The sequence below is a fragment of the Onychomys torridus genome, chromosome 21 (genome assembly GCF_903995425.1).
Source record: "Onychomys torridus chromosome 21, mOncTor1.1, whole genome shotgun sequence".
NCBI lineage: Eukaryota > Metazoa > Chordata > Mammalia > Rodentia > Cricetidae > Onychomys > Onychomys torridus.
Genome location: NC_050463.1, coordinates 19,151,430 through 19,169,814, shown reverse-complemented (window position 1 = coordinate 19,169,814; position 18,385 = coordinate 19,151,430). Strand labels below are relative to the sequence as shown.

General features: G+C 39.7%; 1 protein-coding gene across 7 annotated transcripts in view; it reads left to right on the top strand.

Annotated features, from left to right (window-relative positions):
• Positions 1-18,385, top strand: part of Ppm1b (protein phosphatase, Mg2+/Mn2+ dependent 1B) — a 75,763-nt gene that overhangs the window by 24,731 nt on the left and 32,647 nt on the right. For all 7 annotated transcript variants that reach the window (XM_036170662.1, XM_036170659.1, XM_036170660.1 and 4 more), the window contains exons 2-3: positions 7,449-8,308; positions 15,557-15,674. In XM_036170662.1, coding sequence (XP_036026555.1) covers positions 7,463-8,308; positions 15,557-15,674 — 964 coding nt within the window. In that variant the 5' untranslated portion in view covers positions 7,449-7,462. The remainder of the gene's footprint in view (positions 1-7,448; positions 8,309-15,556; positions 15,675-18,385) is intronic.

Here is an 18,385-nt window from a genome sequence, read left to right as displayed (position 1 = left end):
ATGACCTTTAGCTCCAGCTCCATGGGATCCAATGCCCTCCTTTGGCTTCCACGGACACTTTCACACATGTGCACACAGACATAAAAAATATATTGAAATGGACCAGGTACCCAGCTCTTACTTAGAATTATTGATAGACCCATTTGAAGAAACTGGTTTGGAGTCTCAAAATTCCTATAGCCTCTTCACAAGTCATATAACAACCTTATTGCTATTTTGCATTTTTATATGTGCAAATATTACAATATTAAATAAGAATACAGGCTTTCATTTTCGTTTGTGTTACCATTTTTTAAAGTAGTGTTTATAATCCATTATTAGTGGAGTTAAATTTCTATTTTATGCTCTTTAACCCTCCTCTTTATTTATTCTTTTCCATGTTCTGTTTTGATTTGAGCTTGAAAGGGATAATCATTTTTGTTGTTGCAGACAACAAAGTGAGGCTTATTGGTTTTCATGTACTTATAAACAATAGATGTATTCTGCCCCTTTTATTTTTATTTTTTAATTTTTATCTTTTTGAGACAAGGTTTCTCTGGGTAGCTTTGGAGTCTTTTCTGGAACTCACTCTGTAGCCCAGGCTGGCCTCAAACTCAGAGATCTGCCTGCCTCTACCTCCCGAGTGCTAGGATTGAAGGTGAGCACCACCACTGCCGAGCTGATCTTCCTGCTTTTTACCCACTGATTTCTGGAGCAAATGAATAAGCCCAAGAGTTAAGTGTTCCCTGTCAGTGCTGTTAGATGGGCTTATTCACTTCTTACTCACCTTCTCTAGTCCAAGACACCCCCCCCCACACACACACACACACATCCCCACCTACTCCCCTAAGATGTGCTTTTTTTATTTTCCTATTTTCTACAGGGCCTCTCCTGGCTGTCCTGAAACTCACTACATAGACCAGGTAGGCTTCAAAATGGCAGAAATTCACGTCTCAGCCTCCCTAGTGCTGGGATTAAAGATGTGTGCTACTATGCTTGGCCCACCCATTTCCTCTGTCTGGCCCAACCATTCCCGTTTCGGGGAGGGCACATGGTGAGGGGGTGCATACTCTGTAGTGTATCCCAGTCTGGTCTCAAACTTGGCAGTTCTTTCCTGCCCCAACTTCCTTGGTGCTGGGAATTCTGCCACATTTGACTTGTGCCTCCTCTTTGGAGTTAAGCCTCTACTTTCAGAGCTGCCACTAATGCCAGATCTTTTCATGTGGCCTTGAGCTTGAATTTCATTGCTTTGTGCTGTCTTCATAGCTCACTAAGGATAGTAACCTAAAAGTAGCAAAGTCAGTTGGTCCTAAGTCTGCTGTCCCAGGCGTCAGACTGTACACCTCCTCCTGCTACTGTCCTGTGGATCTAGAATGCCCATGGATTCCATTCCGTTTGGGACATTTCAGAACAGTGGGGTACGTGCTTATGATCAGCCCTTTGAAAGTCCACTCATTACAGGAGGCTTTATAGATAATAGAGGGAGGCAAGCCTGGGTCAGGTAAAACAACTTTTGGCCTTGAGGGCTATGTACTTTTTACTTAGTTTTGCTATCAAAAAGTTCTTTAAGCCAGGTATGGTGCCACATGCCTTTATTCTCAGCACTCAGAAGGTAGGGTAGGACGGTCAGGAGTCTGAGGCCAATAGGCTATGTGGCAAAATCCTGCCTCAAAAACCTAAAAAACAAACTTAAAAATTCTCCTCAAATTAAACATGTCAAATTGGTGGCCCCTTCCCTAAAAAATATAAAATCTAAATCTGAAAAATAATTAAGATATAATAATCAAGTTTAATTTTGATTAAGATAAGTTTCATAAGACTGATTTGTTTGAATAAAGTTGAAATGAGTTTCCATGTACAAGCATATATATAGAGAGAGTACATAAACATGGCCACTCAATAAAGCAGTATATAGTTATTTGTCTGTGGTAGAGCAACCATTTCCTAGAGTGCAGAATGATGATTAGTATGTGTGGTTGGAAAGGCTTCTTAGAGTTCATACAATAGGACATATTTGGCTGGAAACATTAGATATTGGTCTCCAGGTTTCTATTGCTATTGTTTCTGTTGCTATTCAATGCTGTGATAAATAACATCACCAAAAAGCAGTTTGGGTTATTTCAGTATTAACAGTCCCATATCACAGTCAAAGGAAGCTAGGGCAGGAACTGATGCAGAGACCATGGAGGAGTGTTGCTTGCTTGCTTGCTCCTCATGGCTTGCTCAGCCTGCTTTCTTGTACCATCCAAAAAGCTACGTGCTCACAGGTGGCACAGTTCACAGTTCACCAGTCAAGGAAAATCTTTAATCACAGCACCCAGGAGGAGAGTCAGGCAGATCTGGGTGAATGTGAGGCCCATCTGTCCCACATAGTGAGTTCCAGGATAGTCAGGGCTCCATAGAGAGACCCTGTCTTAGAAAAGAAGGAAAGAAAGAAAAGTCTCATAGGCCAGTCTTATGGAGGCATTTTCTCCAGTGTGATTCCCTCCTCTCATATAATTCTAGCTCGTGTCAAGTTAACAAACAAAATCCCACCAGAGCTGTTGCCATCATTGTAGGAACTTGTTGGATTTCCCTTCAGAACTGGGCATAGTTGCGTGCTTAGAATCCCAGTACTGGGGAGATGAAACAGGAGGGTTGCTGCAAGGTTAAGATTACCTTGGGTTGTAGAATGAGATCTTATCTCTAAACAACACAAAGCAAGCAATAGAGACATCAGGGTAAAATCCTTAATGGTTTAAAGAAGTCCTTTATTTAGTACATACATGTCAGTTGAACTGTGTCTGTTTCTTAGGAGAAGTACCCCTATTGTGTACTGTCTTAACTGTTTGAACAGTTGGCAGTTCACTTATCATTCAGACTCTAAACCCAGAATTTCACAACAGGAAGAGATAGATGTTCTTTTCTAGAAAACAGATATGCAGTAGAGCTAGGAATCAAACCTAGTGTGCTTAGCATGCAGGTATTCTCCCCTTATTTCTCAGAGTTCATTGCTGTAAGATTGTGTACTTACCACATTTGTTTGTACTGTGGGCACAAGTAAGTGCACTTCAATTAGTTTTTTAAAGCACTAAAAGTTTCTTAGGACTTTTGAAACTATTTTGTTCAATTCTTTGAAGTTTAAATGTGTGTATATACTTTTGTTTTCTGGGGTTCCTGTTCTATGAGGAATTATAGAGTCATTTCAATAAAATCTGGCACTAATAAGCTTTGTAAAAAGCCTTACACATAAATTTTCATAGCCAAAACTTACAGGTGATACTATGAAATGAAACTGTCAGTGGTTAAAATGACTTATTACTCTTAATACATGACTAAACCTTATTTACCTAAAAAAAAAAAACCCGGTGTCCTAACACATGCTTGCATCAGTGCTGGCTACTCAGGAGGATAAGACATGAGGATTAGAAGTTTGAAGCCAGTGTGGGCAACACAGGGAGACTTGTCACAAAACAAACAAACAAAAAATAAGATGCAAGCAGGCAGAAGTCCAGAGTTGTCTTTCCCAGCTCTCTGGATTAAGCCAATTTGATTTACCTTGTGGAGACCCTACCACTTAACTGTTTCCCTCTTCAGGGAGGCAGTGGTATAAGACCCCTTTAATTTGACTCAGGTAATTGAGATAGAATAATGTCTTCAAAACTTTAATAAAAGGTAGAAGATCCCTAAAAGGAAATAACTACAGAACATAGTAAAATACATAATGTAGTTTGTGCTTGTCTTCAGGTGATATACAACTTCCTTTGTGTACTATGATTCCTGATTGCCGTCTTGTGGTAGATCTCTGTTAGCATCCATCATCCTGGTCCCATTCTGCATGCACTGCTCCAGATTGTTTATCTGAGAGTGTGAGGTCTTGGTCTGCACAAGTTACTCCTCCCTCCTGAGGCCTTTCCTTTGCAAGAAAATAGTAGGAATTCTGTTGACTTCAGCTCAAGGGAGAATGTGCCCACAGGAAATGTATTGCATTTATTAAGGATGGAGGATTTGTTGCTTAAACCTTATTTTATGTTTTTGTTTTTCAAGACAGGGCTTCTCTGTGTAACAGTTCTTGTTGTCCTGGAACTTACAGATCACAGAGATCCACCTGCTCCTGTCTCCCAGTGCTGGGATTACAGGCATGTGCCACCACTTCAAACCACTTCATTTAAACTAATTTTTAAAAAAATCCACAAGGTGTGTATTCCCAGGCCTCTGGCAGCTGAGGAAGGATTGCAGTAGATTGAGACCAGCCTAAGTTAACATTACTTGTTTGTCTCAAAAACAAAAAACAAACCAAGAAAACTTTTGTTTTCTAACATATATTCATTATTTGTTTTGACTGGTATTTTGTGTGTGTGTGTGTGTGTGTGTGTGTGTGTGTGTGTGTGTGTGTGTCTGTGTCTTTTGGGAGGTGAGAGTAATAGACCGTGTAAAGTGGTATGTTTTAAGTGTAGGTAAAGTCTTGGATTTTTTAGTTTTGTTTGTTGTTTGTTTGTTTGTTTGAAACAAGGTATTACAGTGTAAGCCTGGATTGCTTGCAACTTGGTTTGTAGACCTTGAATTCACAGAGAACCACCTGCCTTTGCCTCCCTTAATGGAATTTAGTAAAGTGGTTTGGGAGAAGGTGTTCCAGAAGCTCCAGACCTGGCTTTTCAGGAACCATGGATTTGCGGAGCTGGAGAGAAACAAAAAGACAGGAGTTTAAAAGATGAAGTCTGGAGCTGGATGGTGGCTGTGCACTCCTTTAATCCAAGCATCCTGGAGACAGGGGCAGGTGGATCTTTGTGAGTTCAAGGCCAGCCTAGTCTACAGAGTGAATTCTAGGACAGCCAGGGGGACACAGAAAAACCCTGTCTCGAAAAACAACAACAAAACATATAGAGGTCCAATTTGTGGTATATAAAAATATCCACTTTTGATTTTGAGTCTACAAGACTCAATTACATAAATGTTTAGTATACCATTGCTTTTGTCTTTATGTTTTAAGTCACTTACTCTTTGAAAAAAATAAAAATCTATTTTTGATAACTCATTTCATACATTGTCAGTTTTATATGAATGTTTATAAATATGAACCATAATTTAGTGTGACTGTAAACTGAAGGTGTGCCCCACTTACAGCAAGACTGATAAGATCAGCCAAAATCTGTCAACAAGGCAAGAGGCTTAAACTTTATATTCTCTATCCACTCTCCTCTCTCCCATTTCCCCCCCCACCTCTCTCTTCCTCCCCTCCTCTCATGTCCCCTCTCAACCTCTATGCAGTCCTGGCTGGTTGGAACTCTCAAAATCCACCTGCCTCTGCCTCCCAGGTCCAGCTTATATTTTACATATATATTTTTATTTTATGTGGAAGAGTGTCTTGCTTGCATGTATGTAAGTGATATAAGTGTTGTTGTTTGGGTGCCTGATGCTGATAGGGGCCAGAAAAGGGCATTGGATCCCTTGGAACTGGAGTTATATGGTTACTGGAAACACAACTCTGCTGAGCCATCTCTCCACTCATTATATTCATTTTTTTTTTAAACAACAATTACAAAAGTCATTGTTCTTAAAGCAAGTCTGTAATTCTTTTTTTTAAAGGTTTATTTATTTATTTACTTATTTATTATGTATACAGTATTCTGTCAGCATGTATCCCTGCAGGCCAGAAGAGGGCACCAGATCTCATTACAGATGGTTGTGAGCCACCATGTGGTTGCTGGGAATTGAACTCAGGATCTCTGGAAGAGCAGTTGGTGCTCTTAACCTCTGAGCTATCTCTCCAGCCCGAGTCTGTAATTCTTAATGTATCCTAATATTTGTCACTTCAAGTATTGATGCCTGGTACACATTTCAAAAGTGCATCTTAACTTTTTACAATAGTTTTACAGCCTGAAAAGTGAAAGTGCTTTCCTGGAAGTAAAGCACACTGTTCTATTGAACTGGATTCAGAAATGCTGAAGTGTCACTTACTAAGTTGTAAAACTAAGTTGTACAGGAATATGGTTGAACTATAAGGAACACTAATTGCAAATTCGAGCTCTTGTCCATTCTGGGTAGAAGAGTCTAGGGATGAGAAAGGAAGCTTTCCTGGTCTGGATAAACTTTGTGGTGGGTGCATGGATGGTATAGTTTATTAGCCACATGTGTGCACACTATGTAGAAAATGATCGTGGCACTTTATAATGCTTTAAAAAAGCAAATCTTTATAATGGCACACAGCTTTAAAGTAAGATCAGTTTGGAACTTTATAGAAAAGTAATTTGTGAAAGAATAAATACACTCCAAAGGTATATGGGTGGTTTAAACTCAGTCAGGCTTATTCAGAGCTGCGAATTAGAGCAGGGACTGAAATGAGGAAGCAGGTAGTAAGTTGCTACAGCCAGAAGCAGTAGCTTGCTTGCCCAGGGCTGCTTGCTTGCTCAGGGCTGCTTGGTTTTTTTTTTTGTTTGTTTTTTTTTTTTGACAACTCTTCATCTTCCTGCCTCAACCTCATAAGTATCTGGGATTTCAGGAGTATGCTACCATGCCCAACTGAATTGGGAGGAAAAAAAATCTTAAACAAGTTGTATTTCTCCATTTTCTCTAGAAAATTCTGAGTGTGGCTACAGCACAGTCTTTAGTTTTTTGAGACTTGTAGCCCAAGCTGGCCTTGAACTCTTTGCTTGCTTGGTAGTTTCTTTCCAGACGTGGTTTTTCTGTGTAACAGCCCTGGTTATTCTGGAGCTCCTTTATGGCTTTGATCTCTTAATCCTCTTGCTTCCTTTTACCAGTGCAGGGATTATAGGCTGTGTGTGGTAGTGCACACTTTTAATTCCAGTACTTGGAAGGCAGGGGCAAGTGGATTTTTCTCTGTGAATTCTATGCCAGCCTGGTCTACAGAGCGAGATCCAGGACAGACAGAGCTGTTACACAGAGAAATCCTGTCTTGAGAAAACAAAACAAGAAAAAAAAATCAGTGTCTTAGGAGCTGGAGAGATGGCTTAGAGGTTAAGAACATTGGCTGCTCTTCCAGAGGACCCATGTTCAATTCCCAGCAACCACATGGCAGCTTTCAACTGTAACTCTAGTTCCACAGAGTCTGACATCCTCAACACAGACATACACGAAGACAAAACACCAATCAGTGCACATAAAATAAAAATAAATAAGTCATTCAAAAGAAATCAGTGTCTTAAGAGCTTCAGGGGAGACGGGCGGTGGTGGTACAGGCCTTTAATCCCAGCACTCGGGAGGCAGAGGCAGGCAGATCTCTGAGTTCAAGGCCAGCCTGGGCTACAGAGTGAGTTCCAGGACAGGTTCCAGAGCTACACAGAGAAACCCTGTCTCAAAAAACAAAAAAACAACAAAAAAAAAGGGCGTCAGGGGACTGCTCTTGTCACCCCATTAAGTCAGGGGCCTGTAGAAAATACATAGGGAATGAGTTGGTCCAAAATAAATGGGGCACTATAGATGAACTATGTCCAATTTAAATATTTAACACCATTTCTTTTTTTCTCTTTCAGATTCATTACTAAACATGGGTGCATTTTTGGATAAACCCAAAACTGAAAAACATAATGCTCATGGTGCTGGGAATGGTTTGCGTTATGGCCTGAGCAGTATGCAAGGATGGAGAGTGGAAATGGAAGACGCACACACAGCTGTTGTGGGTATTCCTCACGGCTTGGAAAACTGGTCATATTTTGCAGTTTATGATGGTCATGCTGGATCCCGAGTGGCAAATTACTGCTCAGCGCATTTATTGGAACACATCATTACTAATGAAGACTTCAGGGCAGCTGGCATACCAGACTCTGCTCTTGAGCCTTCAGTGGAAAACGTTAAGACTGGTATCAGAACTGGCTTTTTGAAAATTGATGAATATATGCGTAACTTTTCTGACCTCAGAAATGGGATGGACAGGAGCGGTTCAACGGCAGTGGGCGTTTTGATTTCACCTACACACATCTACTTTATCAACTGTGGTGACTCACGAGCTGTTCTGTGTAGGAATGGAGAAGTCTGCTTTTCTACCAAGGATCACAAACCTTGTAATCCAATGGAAAAGGAGCGAATCCAAAATGCAGGAGGCAGTGTGATGATCCAGCGTGTGAACGGTTCATTAGCAGTGTCTCGTGCTCTGGGGGACTATGATTACAAGTGTGTTGACGGCAAGGGCCCGACAGAACAGCTAGTTTCTCCAGAGCCTGAGGTCTTTGAGATTTTAAGAGCAGAAGAGGATGAGTTTGTCATCTTGGCTTGTGATGGGATCTGGGATGTGATGAGTAATGAGGAGCTCTGTGAATATGTTCAGTCTAGGCTTAAGGTCTCTGATGACCTGGAGAATGTGTGCAATTGGGTAGTGGACACTTGTTTACATAAGGTATGTAAGCTTTTTTGTTTGAACTAACACTGTTGACTTTGAAAAGACATGGTAAGTAAATTAAGCAAATTTAAAATTTTATAACTTTTGCTATTTTCTTTAGAGAACTGTGTATTTTCAGATACTTTCTTCAAGAAAATTAAGCCCTTTTGTCAACTTTATCTGATCAAACCTTCTAATTTGAAAATTAAGTGTCAACAAATATCTCAAATTAATTAAGCTTGAGTGTTTTATGGCTTGTTGATATTTCAGAAGTAGCTGTGTACAATGATGACTTCTGATCTAAATTCTTGATGTTGGCAGTAGCCATCTTACTCATGATTTGACACAGCTTAAAACATGTATGTAGTAGCATTCTGTTCTACTTACATTAAAATATCAAGAGCAATAGAAAATACTGACAGATTTATCAAAAGCTAAGCTAGTCAGATTGTGTTCTGGTCCTCATAGCAGCTAAGACCAAAGCTGAAACAAGTGAGGTATCTCCTCCTCCTTTTTGTCAGTTTACATCTAACTGTACAAGGTTAGTGTATTACCCACAGAGAAGGTAATCAAGTCTTTTCATAGAGATACTATTATCTCTGGTTAAAGTCTAAAGGCTTAATGGAAACTGTGATTCTAAGGAAAAATTTTTGTGAAATTCTTATAATGTCTAAATTGTAATTTGGCGCAGTAATAGCAAAAAGAAAGAAAGAAAGAAAGAAATCTAGATTTACAGATATTAGGCTGTTCCATTAAATGCCTTTACATTATTCAGTTCTTCCTGCCAGGTGTATACACAGGTACCTATGGAGACAGGTGTATTTCTGTGAGTTTGAGGTCAACCAGGTCTATATAATCTCAAAAAAAAAAAAAAAAAAGAAAGAAAAGAAAAACATTCAGTTCATTCTTGTAGATCTTTCAACAGCATATATATAGAAATTATTTAAGTTTGAGTTAACTGGTAAGTGTCTAGATGTGTCTGAAGATGCTGAGGCAACACTGTTGTTCAAGAGTGTGATGTTTGATTCTGTCTGTTAGGTGAGAGCTTTCTGTTTCCTTCCACATGTAGACAGTACAGCATAGTCAGCAAGCCTGTAAGGATGCTGTGGACACTGAGATGGCTCAGTGGGTAAAGCCCCAGAAGACAACTAACTCCCACAACTGTCCTCTGATCCCAATGTGCTTCCCCACCCCCAGTAAATATTTTTTTTTAAAATGCATCTTGGTCAAGAAATGGAGAAAGAATTGAAGAGGAAGGAAAATGAAGAGGATCCTTGGAAATACCTGGTATGGGTAAAATACCTTTTTAGCATAAAAATGAAGAGCCAGCTTCCAAAAGAGACTTTAAGGTCTGGTGTTAGTTAACACATCATGCAGCTTAAAGGATTTGAATGGCAATACTTTAGCTTCTCTGATTTTTTTTTTTTTTTTTAACTTCTCAGGGTGAATTTAGTATAAAGGCCATCAATGAATGTTTGTCAATGAACAAATAGGCAGCAACTCTTAAAATGTCTCCTTAGGCTCCTAAGTAGAGAGCTCTCTTGGAGCCTTTTGAGAGTAAAGCAGACATGTTTTGCTTGACTAGTAAGTAAAGATAGCATTTCCCAAATTATGAAACCTTACGTGCATGTTAATGGAAAACAAATTAGATAAAAACTGAAAATTCAAAGAAAACACTAAAACTTTTCTCCTCACCCAAATCAGGTACTTCCCATTGTTGTGTGAATCTTTCTAGTTTGTTTTTGTATATATTCACAAGCCAGCTCCAAAAGCTTCCCGATCTCTTCCTGTCCCTCAATGGAATTAGAGATGTGTGCCCTCCATCACACAACCACTTAACAGTTTATCTTTTAAATTTTACTATGTATCTCTTTATTTCATCCTGTGTGTACTTGGGTGCAAACTTACCTTCCTACCCCCTAGTGCACAAGTGGCAGTCAGAGGATGACTTGATGGAGTTGGTGCTCATTCCACCGTGTGGGTCCTGGGAATCAAACCCAGTGACTAGTTGCTGAGCTATCTGGATGGTCAGTTTTACAGGTGTGTTTTTTTAAACCTGCCTGAAGGTGTGTATTTTTATTAAAGTGAGGTCGTTGATGTGCTTTTTCAGCCTGCTTTCTCCAGCAATATGGTCTAGAGAGATCTCTGGTTTTAGCGTTGTCATGACTGCATAAGCATCCTAGTATTTGAAGAAGGTGGTCATGAGAGAACAGCCAGAAGTTTTTCTGGATGGTAGCTTGGACTACAGTGTAGTTGTAAGTGTATTCTCTCTCTGAAATATGTAGTCTTCAGAATCTGGGCTCACCCTTAGAAGGAGATTGAATTGATGCTGCTGGAACATCTTTACAAGCTAGCTCTTAGCAGTTGCCATTAATTGAGTATCTGTGGCAGTGGTTAAAAGATGACAGGCTGCCCTGGGATCTCAAAGTAGGAACAGGAACACAGAGAAGGTTGGAGCAGTTCATTCCACTTGAGTGGAATTGATCATCATAACTCCCTTGAAGAACTCTGCGTTCAGATTGAAGTCAATTTTGAACAACTCCAATGCTTGGGGAAAATAGAGGGTTGCTTATTTTTTTTCCTAACAACTGAATGTTATTTATGGAATTAAGCCTCTGTTTTCATTTTTAAGTTCATAATTTTGCTATTCTACTTGTTTGTATTATAAAAGCAAGAGTTAGCTGTACTGTAAAATAGAGTATGATCACTTGAAATTTAGAGGGAGAAATTGTGTACCTATGTTTAATTCCATGGAAAACAGATACTGAGTGGGTGTTGCTTGCTTTAAGAGAAGAGCCAAAGAAGATCCAGTTAAGTAGAGTTTTCCCCCAAGAGATTGAGATGAAGTCAGTGTTTTCTATGTTAATATGCCTTTAAATAGCACACACTCTTGTGTATGTTAACTCATCAACCCTGGAAATGTTTTGCTAATCATCTTTGTCGGAATCACAGTATTCCAGAATTTCTGCTCTCTGGGAGCCTGTGCTGTTCTCAGCACTTAACTGGTATTTTAGCCAACAGCCATATGATAGTAGTTAGCATTTGAGCTGTGAATGAGAAATCATTTCTCAGATTGCCATTTAGCAGTGTTAAGTTACAGGTGTTAGACGATGACTCTGGTCAGATATTAATCCTACTTATATTAGTCCCTAAGGAAACAAGCTTCAGCCGGGCAGTGGCAGAGGCAGGCGATTCTCTTGAGTTCAAGGCCAGCCTGGTCTGCAGAGCAAGTTCTAGGCTGTCCATGCTACACAGAAAGACCCTGTCTAGAAAACAAGGGCTTGCTATTTTCTTGCTCTTCATGGTGTTTTTCACCAACTGATTCAGATTTCATGAAGTATATAGCTGCTATTTGTGACACTTTATGATTTATAGGTTTATGCGTTTAATCTTTTAGAGTAATCGGGCAAGAAAGTTTATTTCTAGTTTACAAGAAAAGAAGTGGAAGTTGACATTAAAAGATACTTGTTAGTCATACAGTTTATAACTAACAGTAAAGAGCAGAGCTTAAGTTTTCTGACTCTTTAGTTATCTTTAGAAGTGATTAGCAGAAAGGCTTGGTCATTCTGCATTGGTACTTTGTGTCTGAATAATTGTCCCGCCTTTCCCAGTTGTTATTATTATGAAATTAGTATATTTTTTTTGTAAATACAAAGGTGTTTAGAAATTAGGTTACTCGCCTTTACATCTCTTTCTAATCTCATTGTATTTAGTGCTTAACCACTGCTGACAGCTAGCTGTATATTTCCATGTAGTAATGTTTACTAATACAGATGTACAAGCATAAAAATAGGTTGTTGTTTATTTTTTTTTTAACTGTATTTTACAGAAATGGGTCATGAAATGCTTGTTGCTTTTTCTTACATTTAAAAACATCAGTATTCCTTGCTAGGCAGTGGTGGTGCACACCTTTAATACCAGCACTCAGGAGGCAGAGGAAAGCGGATCTCTGTGAGTTTGGGGCCAGCCTGGTCTACAGAGTGAGTTCCAAGATAGAGTCCAAAGTTACAGAGAAACCCTGTGGGGGGGAAGGGGGGATATATATATATATTACTTGATATTCTTTTAAGATACTTGATTTCCTTAAATTCAGTTATATACTGAAGCTCATCTAAATCAGAAACTTGCTTAATTTAAAACATGGACTAGATCTAGTCATTGGATAAAATTTAGGAAGGTATTTTGAAATGTAGTGTCTTTCTGATTTATTCCTACAACATGGCAAATGTACTTTATCCCCAAAATAATTTTAGTTCTAAGCTCAGTTTAACTCTAAAACTTTTTCCAGTGTAATTTGTGGAAAATATCTTCATTTTAAAACGCAAAAGTAAACGTGTGTGTGTGTGTGTGTGTGTGTGTGTGTGTGTGTGTGTGTTTGCACATGTGCCATTGCAGGTGGAGGTTTACGGGAAACTTGTACTAATTGGTTCTCTCCTTCTGTGGTGTGGTTCTAGGGCCGGAACTCCACTTGTCATGCTTAGCAGCCAGCACCGTCATCTGCTGAGTTGCCTCACTGGCCCTGGCTGGTCTTCACTAAGTAGAGGAGAGGATTGATGATCGAAGTACAGTATCCATAAATCCAGTATAGCTCAGTGGAGAGATTCAATACTTGGTTAGTCAGTTGCTCTAGGGTCTGAGTATTGTTCACGGTGCACCTTAGTGCAGATTCTTTGTTACCAGTTTCAAGTATTACGTGATTACATTCAGACTTAACAGAACTACACGTCCCAGTAAGATATTACATATTATAATGTATTTTTACTTCATTCTTTTGAAAATGCACTTACTACTGAGATGTGTTCCTGTTGTATACTACACAACCTCTCAAACCTTGGAAACATTGAATGTAGCCGCCTCATCTCTTAAATTACACTGGTTATTATTGTCATGGGGACTTTTATTGTAACAACCCTCCCACCCTACAACATAGGGTGTGTGGAGACATACTTCTGGACTCTCTGTTGTAATCATGCAACATTAAGCTTTAGAACCAACTGCGTCAAAATTTTTGCCTAAGTTTAGATACCGTTATTTATGGAAAGACATTTATGCCTTCTTTGGCTTAATTTGTTATTAAGTGCTCAAATTCTTCAGTGTATTATAGCTGTCTACTGAAGAAGTATTAAAAAAAAAAAGAGTATTGAAATAAAGTTTTTAAATAGCTTATCTTTTTTGTTGTTCCTGATAGATTTTTTTATAAAAACCAATTTCAACCTTGGGCTTAATGAAAACTATATTGACTATGTAGCCATGTGACTATGGTTTGTCTCTAATAAACAGGAGAACGGGAAGGATCTTTTTCAGCTGCTGTGATCACCTGTGCTTTATGTTTAGGAAGAGTCATCTTTCCCTGGAAATAGAAGCAGCATTGACATCACACATGACTGGGACTAAGTGTAAATTCATTTTTGTAAATGATAGGGTCTGTAGTTTATAATCTATAGAGATGAAGCGGAGCTTTTAGAGAAAGCATATTGGTTAGGACCTGTTTAATGATGTTTTGCTGTTACAAAATAGGAAATGGTTAGAAGACTATTTATCTTAAGTGTCTGCCAACCCTTCTATCTGTCCATAAAATTGTCTTAAAAATCATAGTGATGGCTGATGTTTTTAATATCTACTGCATAGTTTAATTTTCTTCAGATTAAACAATGTTTGCTTTAACTATATTCATGTGATACACTTGTATGTATAGTCGTATAACCAAATGCAGTGTTTCTAATAGTAAGTCACAAAAGCTGGTGGGTTTTGTTGTGGAATGAAATTACTTTGGTCATTGAGAGTCCTGGTTTCTAGATACTTTACCTCTGAGTATATATTTCTGCCAAAGCTTAGGAGTCTGTAGAAAGACTGTGGAGTCTAAAGAAGGCCTTTCACCCCTTCAGACTTGCTCCTATTACACTGGAAGCTGGAAGTAGTTACTCTTTAAGGTTGCCTGTCTGTTTGGTCATGCGTGGATTCTCAAAAGGTGGCAGGCAGGTCGGAGTCAGGGAATGCTGGTGTAAATTCTGGCCAGAATGACAGAGACAACTAGAGTGGATGTAACCTTGACTTCTTTCACTTTGCTGGGCAAGCCTCATTTTCAAATGAAACTGATTACCACCTCCACTGATTGAGTCTTTTAGAATACTGAAGTGGTGGTGGGGTGTGTAAAAGAGAGTGTTTGCTAGGCTTAGTACACATTCCTGGGACCTCATCAGAAGTAGATGCAAGAGAAGCATGAGTTTCATGGCCAGCTTAGACTGTATAATATAGTGATACTATCTCAGAAACAAAGAGCTTGACATTGTCATCGATGGAAAGAAGAATTCTAACGCTTTTGTAGGTTAAGATACTCAATTATATACTTAAAGAAACTTTAAAAATGTATTCTCAACATTTGCTAGGCTGAGGCAGGAGGATTGCAAATTCAAGGCAAGCTTTGAGACCCTGTCTCTAAAACAGAATAAAAGCAAAAAACTCTATTGCCCAGGTGTTTATAACTTGGTAATCCAAGCATATCACATTGTTTGATGTAACTTCAGAATCATTTGAAAAATGATTTTCTTTCTCGAATGTGATGCCCATTAAATATTTACATTTTCATTTATTTATAGTACGTGTGTGTGTGTGCATGAGTGTGCGATGCATGTGTGGAAGTCAAAGAATAACTTTTGAGAGTTGATTCCTTCTACTATGTAGCTTATTGAGTTTCATGATAATCAGATTTTCAGAAAAGCTGAGTTAGAGTTGTGTTATATTGGTTAGCATGAGATTTTCCAAATGTTTAAAAGGATGTTTTAGGCCAGGCGGTGGTGGCACACACCTTTAATCCCAGCACTTGAGAGGCAGAGGCAGGTGAATCTCTGTGAGTTCAAGGCCAGCCTGGTCTACAGAGTGAGTTCCAGGAAAGGTGCAAAGCTATACAGAGAAACCTGTCTCAAAAAAAACAACAAAAAAGGATGTTTTAGGCTTAAGCTACTCTTAGGATTATGTAATTTTGAATGAAAAATACATTCAAATGTGTAGGTGTGAAGTTGTCTTCATTTCTCAGGCTGTGAGTTGGTGAGTAAAAATAGTTACACAGAATTAAAATCCAAGAATAACTACATTGATAGTCATTCCTAAACATGTTGTTCCTTATGATTGTATTTTAAATAATCCTTTGGAATAAGATTATCTAAGGTATACATTCTGGGTGGCTTAGAGTAACTCTGGAACTAAATAGCCAATTGTTGAAACATAGAAACAATTTCCCCTTTCTTTCTTTCTTTCTTTAATATACAGGGAAGTCGAGATAACATGAGTATTGTATTAGTTTGCTTTTCAAATGCCCCCAAGGTCTCAGATGAAGCAGTGAGGAGAGATTCAGAGTTGGATAAACACTTGGAATCACGGGTTGAAGGTAAGGAGTCTTTACTTTCCTTTTCTCCAGTTCACGAAGGAAAGAAAATGATATTCTTCCTTATCAGATGATTCTTTTAAAATGTTCTCAGTGGAAGCAATTATATTAAAACAGGCTCCAACAGTAAATGCCCATCTTAGGTCAGTATCAATGTGAGAAGAATGAGTTCCCCTCCTTTAGAGGTGTTTTGGGGTGGAGACTAGTGTGCAGTTCTTAATGCAGTTGCCAGATGGTAGTGGTGACTTGGGCTGAAATGTCACTAGTGAAAGGTCTGAAGACCGACTGATAATGCACCACACTGCAGTGGTTTTCATCTGGGGAGATTTGTCTGCACGTAGTGTTACAGATACTGAAGGAGTGGGACTTAAGAGAGCAGAGACACTACTTTACATCTTAGTGCCCAGGACTGTCCCACAGCAGAAGAGATTGCCTGGCCCAAATCTATCTATCTATCTATCTATCTATCTATCTATCTATCTATCTATGTCACTAAAAATGCCTGAGATAAACAATTGAAAGAAGAAAAGATATATATTAGTTCGGTTTCAAGAGTTTTGGCCCATGGTTACTGGCTCCATCAGACCTGAATGAAGCAAGGCAGAATATCAAGGAAACAGGAACATGCTTCATGGACTATAATGCAAGGGGGCAGGGGTGTTGGTATTCCAAGGGAAAGATTTATCCTTCAAAAGCATGCCCTCAAGTCACCTTCTTCCTCCAGCTAGGCATCACTTTGTGATAACCCACTCACTTATGAGCTGATTGGATTCTCACAGTTCATTCAGCTTTTAATAGTGTCACTACCTAGGGACCAAGGCTTCAACACAGTCTGTCCCGGTAAACATCCTGTAGATAGGAGTATAAAGCAGTGTGTCTGTCTGTTCTGGGTATGGGTCAATGAAAGATTTTAAAAGTAACATTGATGTTACAACCAAAGGATGAACAGGATTGGCAGGAAAACATTTGAAATTCCAGGAGAGTGCATGTAAAGATCTGGCTGCAGAGAATGTTTGGATTCAAACTTAGAAGGGAGGGAGTCATGGCAGATTTAAAAGGGAAGTGGTGGATTCTAAGGCCAATGCCAGAAATGATAGAGGTTGGTGTTTTGTATCTTGAGAGGCTTAGGACGTGTGTGTGTGTGTGTGTGTGTGTGTGTGTGTGTGTGTGTGTGTGTGTGTTAAAAGTAGTACCCACATGCAGACACATATAACTAAATAAAACAGGCTGGAGACATGGCTCAGAAGTTAAGAGCACTTGCTGCTCCTGCAGAGGACCTGCGTTCAGCTTCCAGTACCCATATGGCAAGGGATCTGGCACTCTCTTCTTGCTTGTGGGCAGTAGGCATACATGTGGTGCACAGACATACATGCAGATATAGGCAAGATAACTCATACTTGTACAATAAAAATCTTTAACAATGAAATTTAAAGATTTTTCTTGAAGTGAGTTCCTGGGGTAGGGGTGTGGCTCGGTATGTGGGTAGGCTGGTTAGATCACTGTCTGATGGAAAAGGAGAGGTCCTTAGACTGGGGGCCCACACTGGAGCAGAGGCAGGAGGAGTGAGTTACTTGGAGTTTGAGGACAGATTGGGCTGTAAGCAGGACTGTCTTAGAGAGGTGGTGGGCTTGAGAGAGTGGGCTCAGCAGTTAAAACCCTTGCTCTGCTAGCTGCATGAGGATGGGGCTCAGCTGAAGCAGAGTGCCTGGGTGCCTGTGACAGCCCACCAGTGACACCAACAAGCGGGAGGAGGACAGGGATCCCCTGCAAGCCAGCCAGCCGGACTGGCACTAGCAGCTGGCTCTGGGCTCGCCACCTCCCTCCCTCCCTCCCTCCTTCCCTCCCTCCCTCCCTCCTTCCCTCCCTCCCTCCCTCCCTCCCTCCCTCCTTCACCTCCCTCCCAAAACTACAGCACTCTTCATTCTCATGTATGCCTCCACATGTGTAAACATGCATGTGTATGCATACACACATGCTTAACGTTTCTGTAAGTTACATATAAAAATGGAAAAGGTAAAGTTTTTATTTTACAAGTACCATGATTCATGATTCATTTTCTTTAAATCGCTGTAGAACATAAGTATTTAAGTATCAAAGTATAAAAATGACTTAAAATTTTGTTTTTTTATGATTGTTATGCAACCATTGGTTTTGTTTTTCCATAGTGACTTTTGACAGTCTCACTAACTCTGGCTGGCCTTGACCTTATTTTGTAGCCCAGGCCATTCTGATTCTCTTGCCTCTGCCTCCAGACTGCTGAGATTTCAGGCATATACCACAGTCCTCAGCTTACATTATTGCGTTATAGTATTTTTCCATAAAATTAAAATTTTTCTCAGCTAGAAAAATTGCTAATTTGGTTAAGTGCCTATCACAAAAGCGTAAGGATGTGAGTTCAGATCCCCAGCACCATGTCAAAGCCAGGCGAGGTGGTGCCCCCCCAGCAGTAGAGGGACAGAGGGCAAAGAAAGGCAGATAAACTATAGGTCCAGTCAGAGACCCTGGCTTAAGGAGGGAGGTCGAGAGCAGTCAAGGAGGAGACCGGACACTGACTCTGAGCTGCTCTGTGTGAGTTTGTGCATATGCCGTGCACATGTGCCATAGTCTTTGTCCATGAGTTAGTTACTGTGCGCGTGAGGAGCCTTCTGATTGGGTAGGAACCATTTCACTCACTGACTGGATCACTGACATTTTTCTTTGCTTTTCTGTTTTCT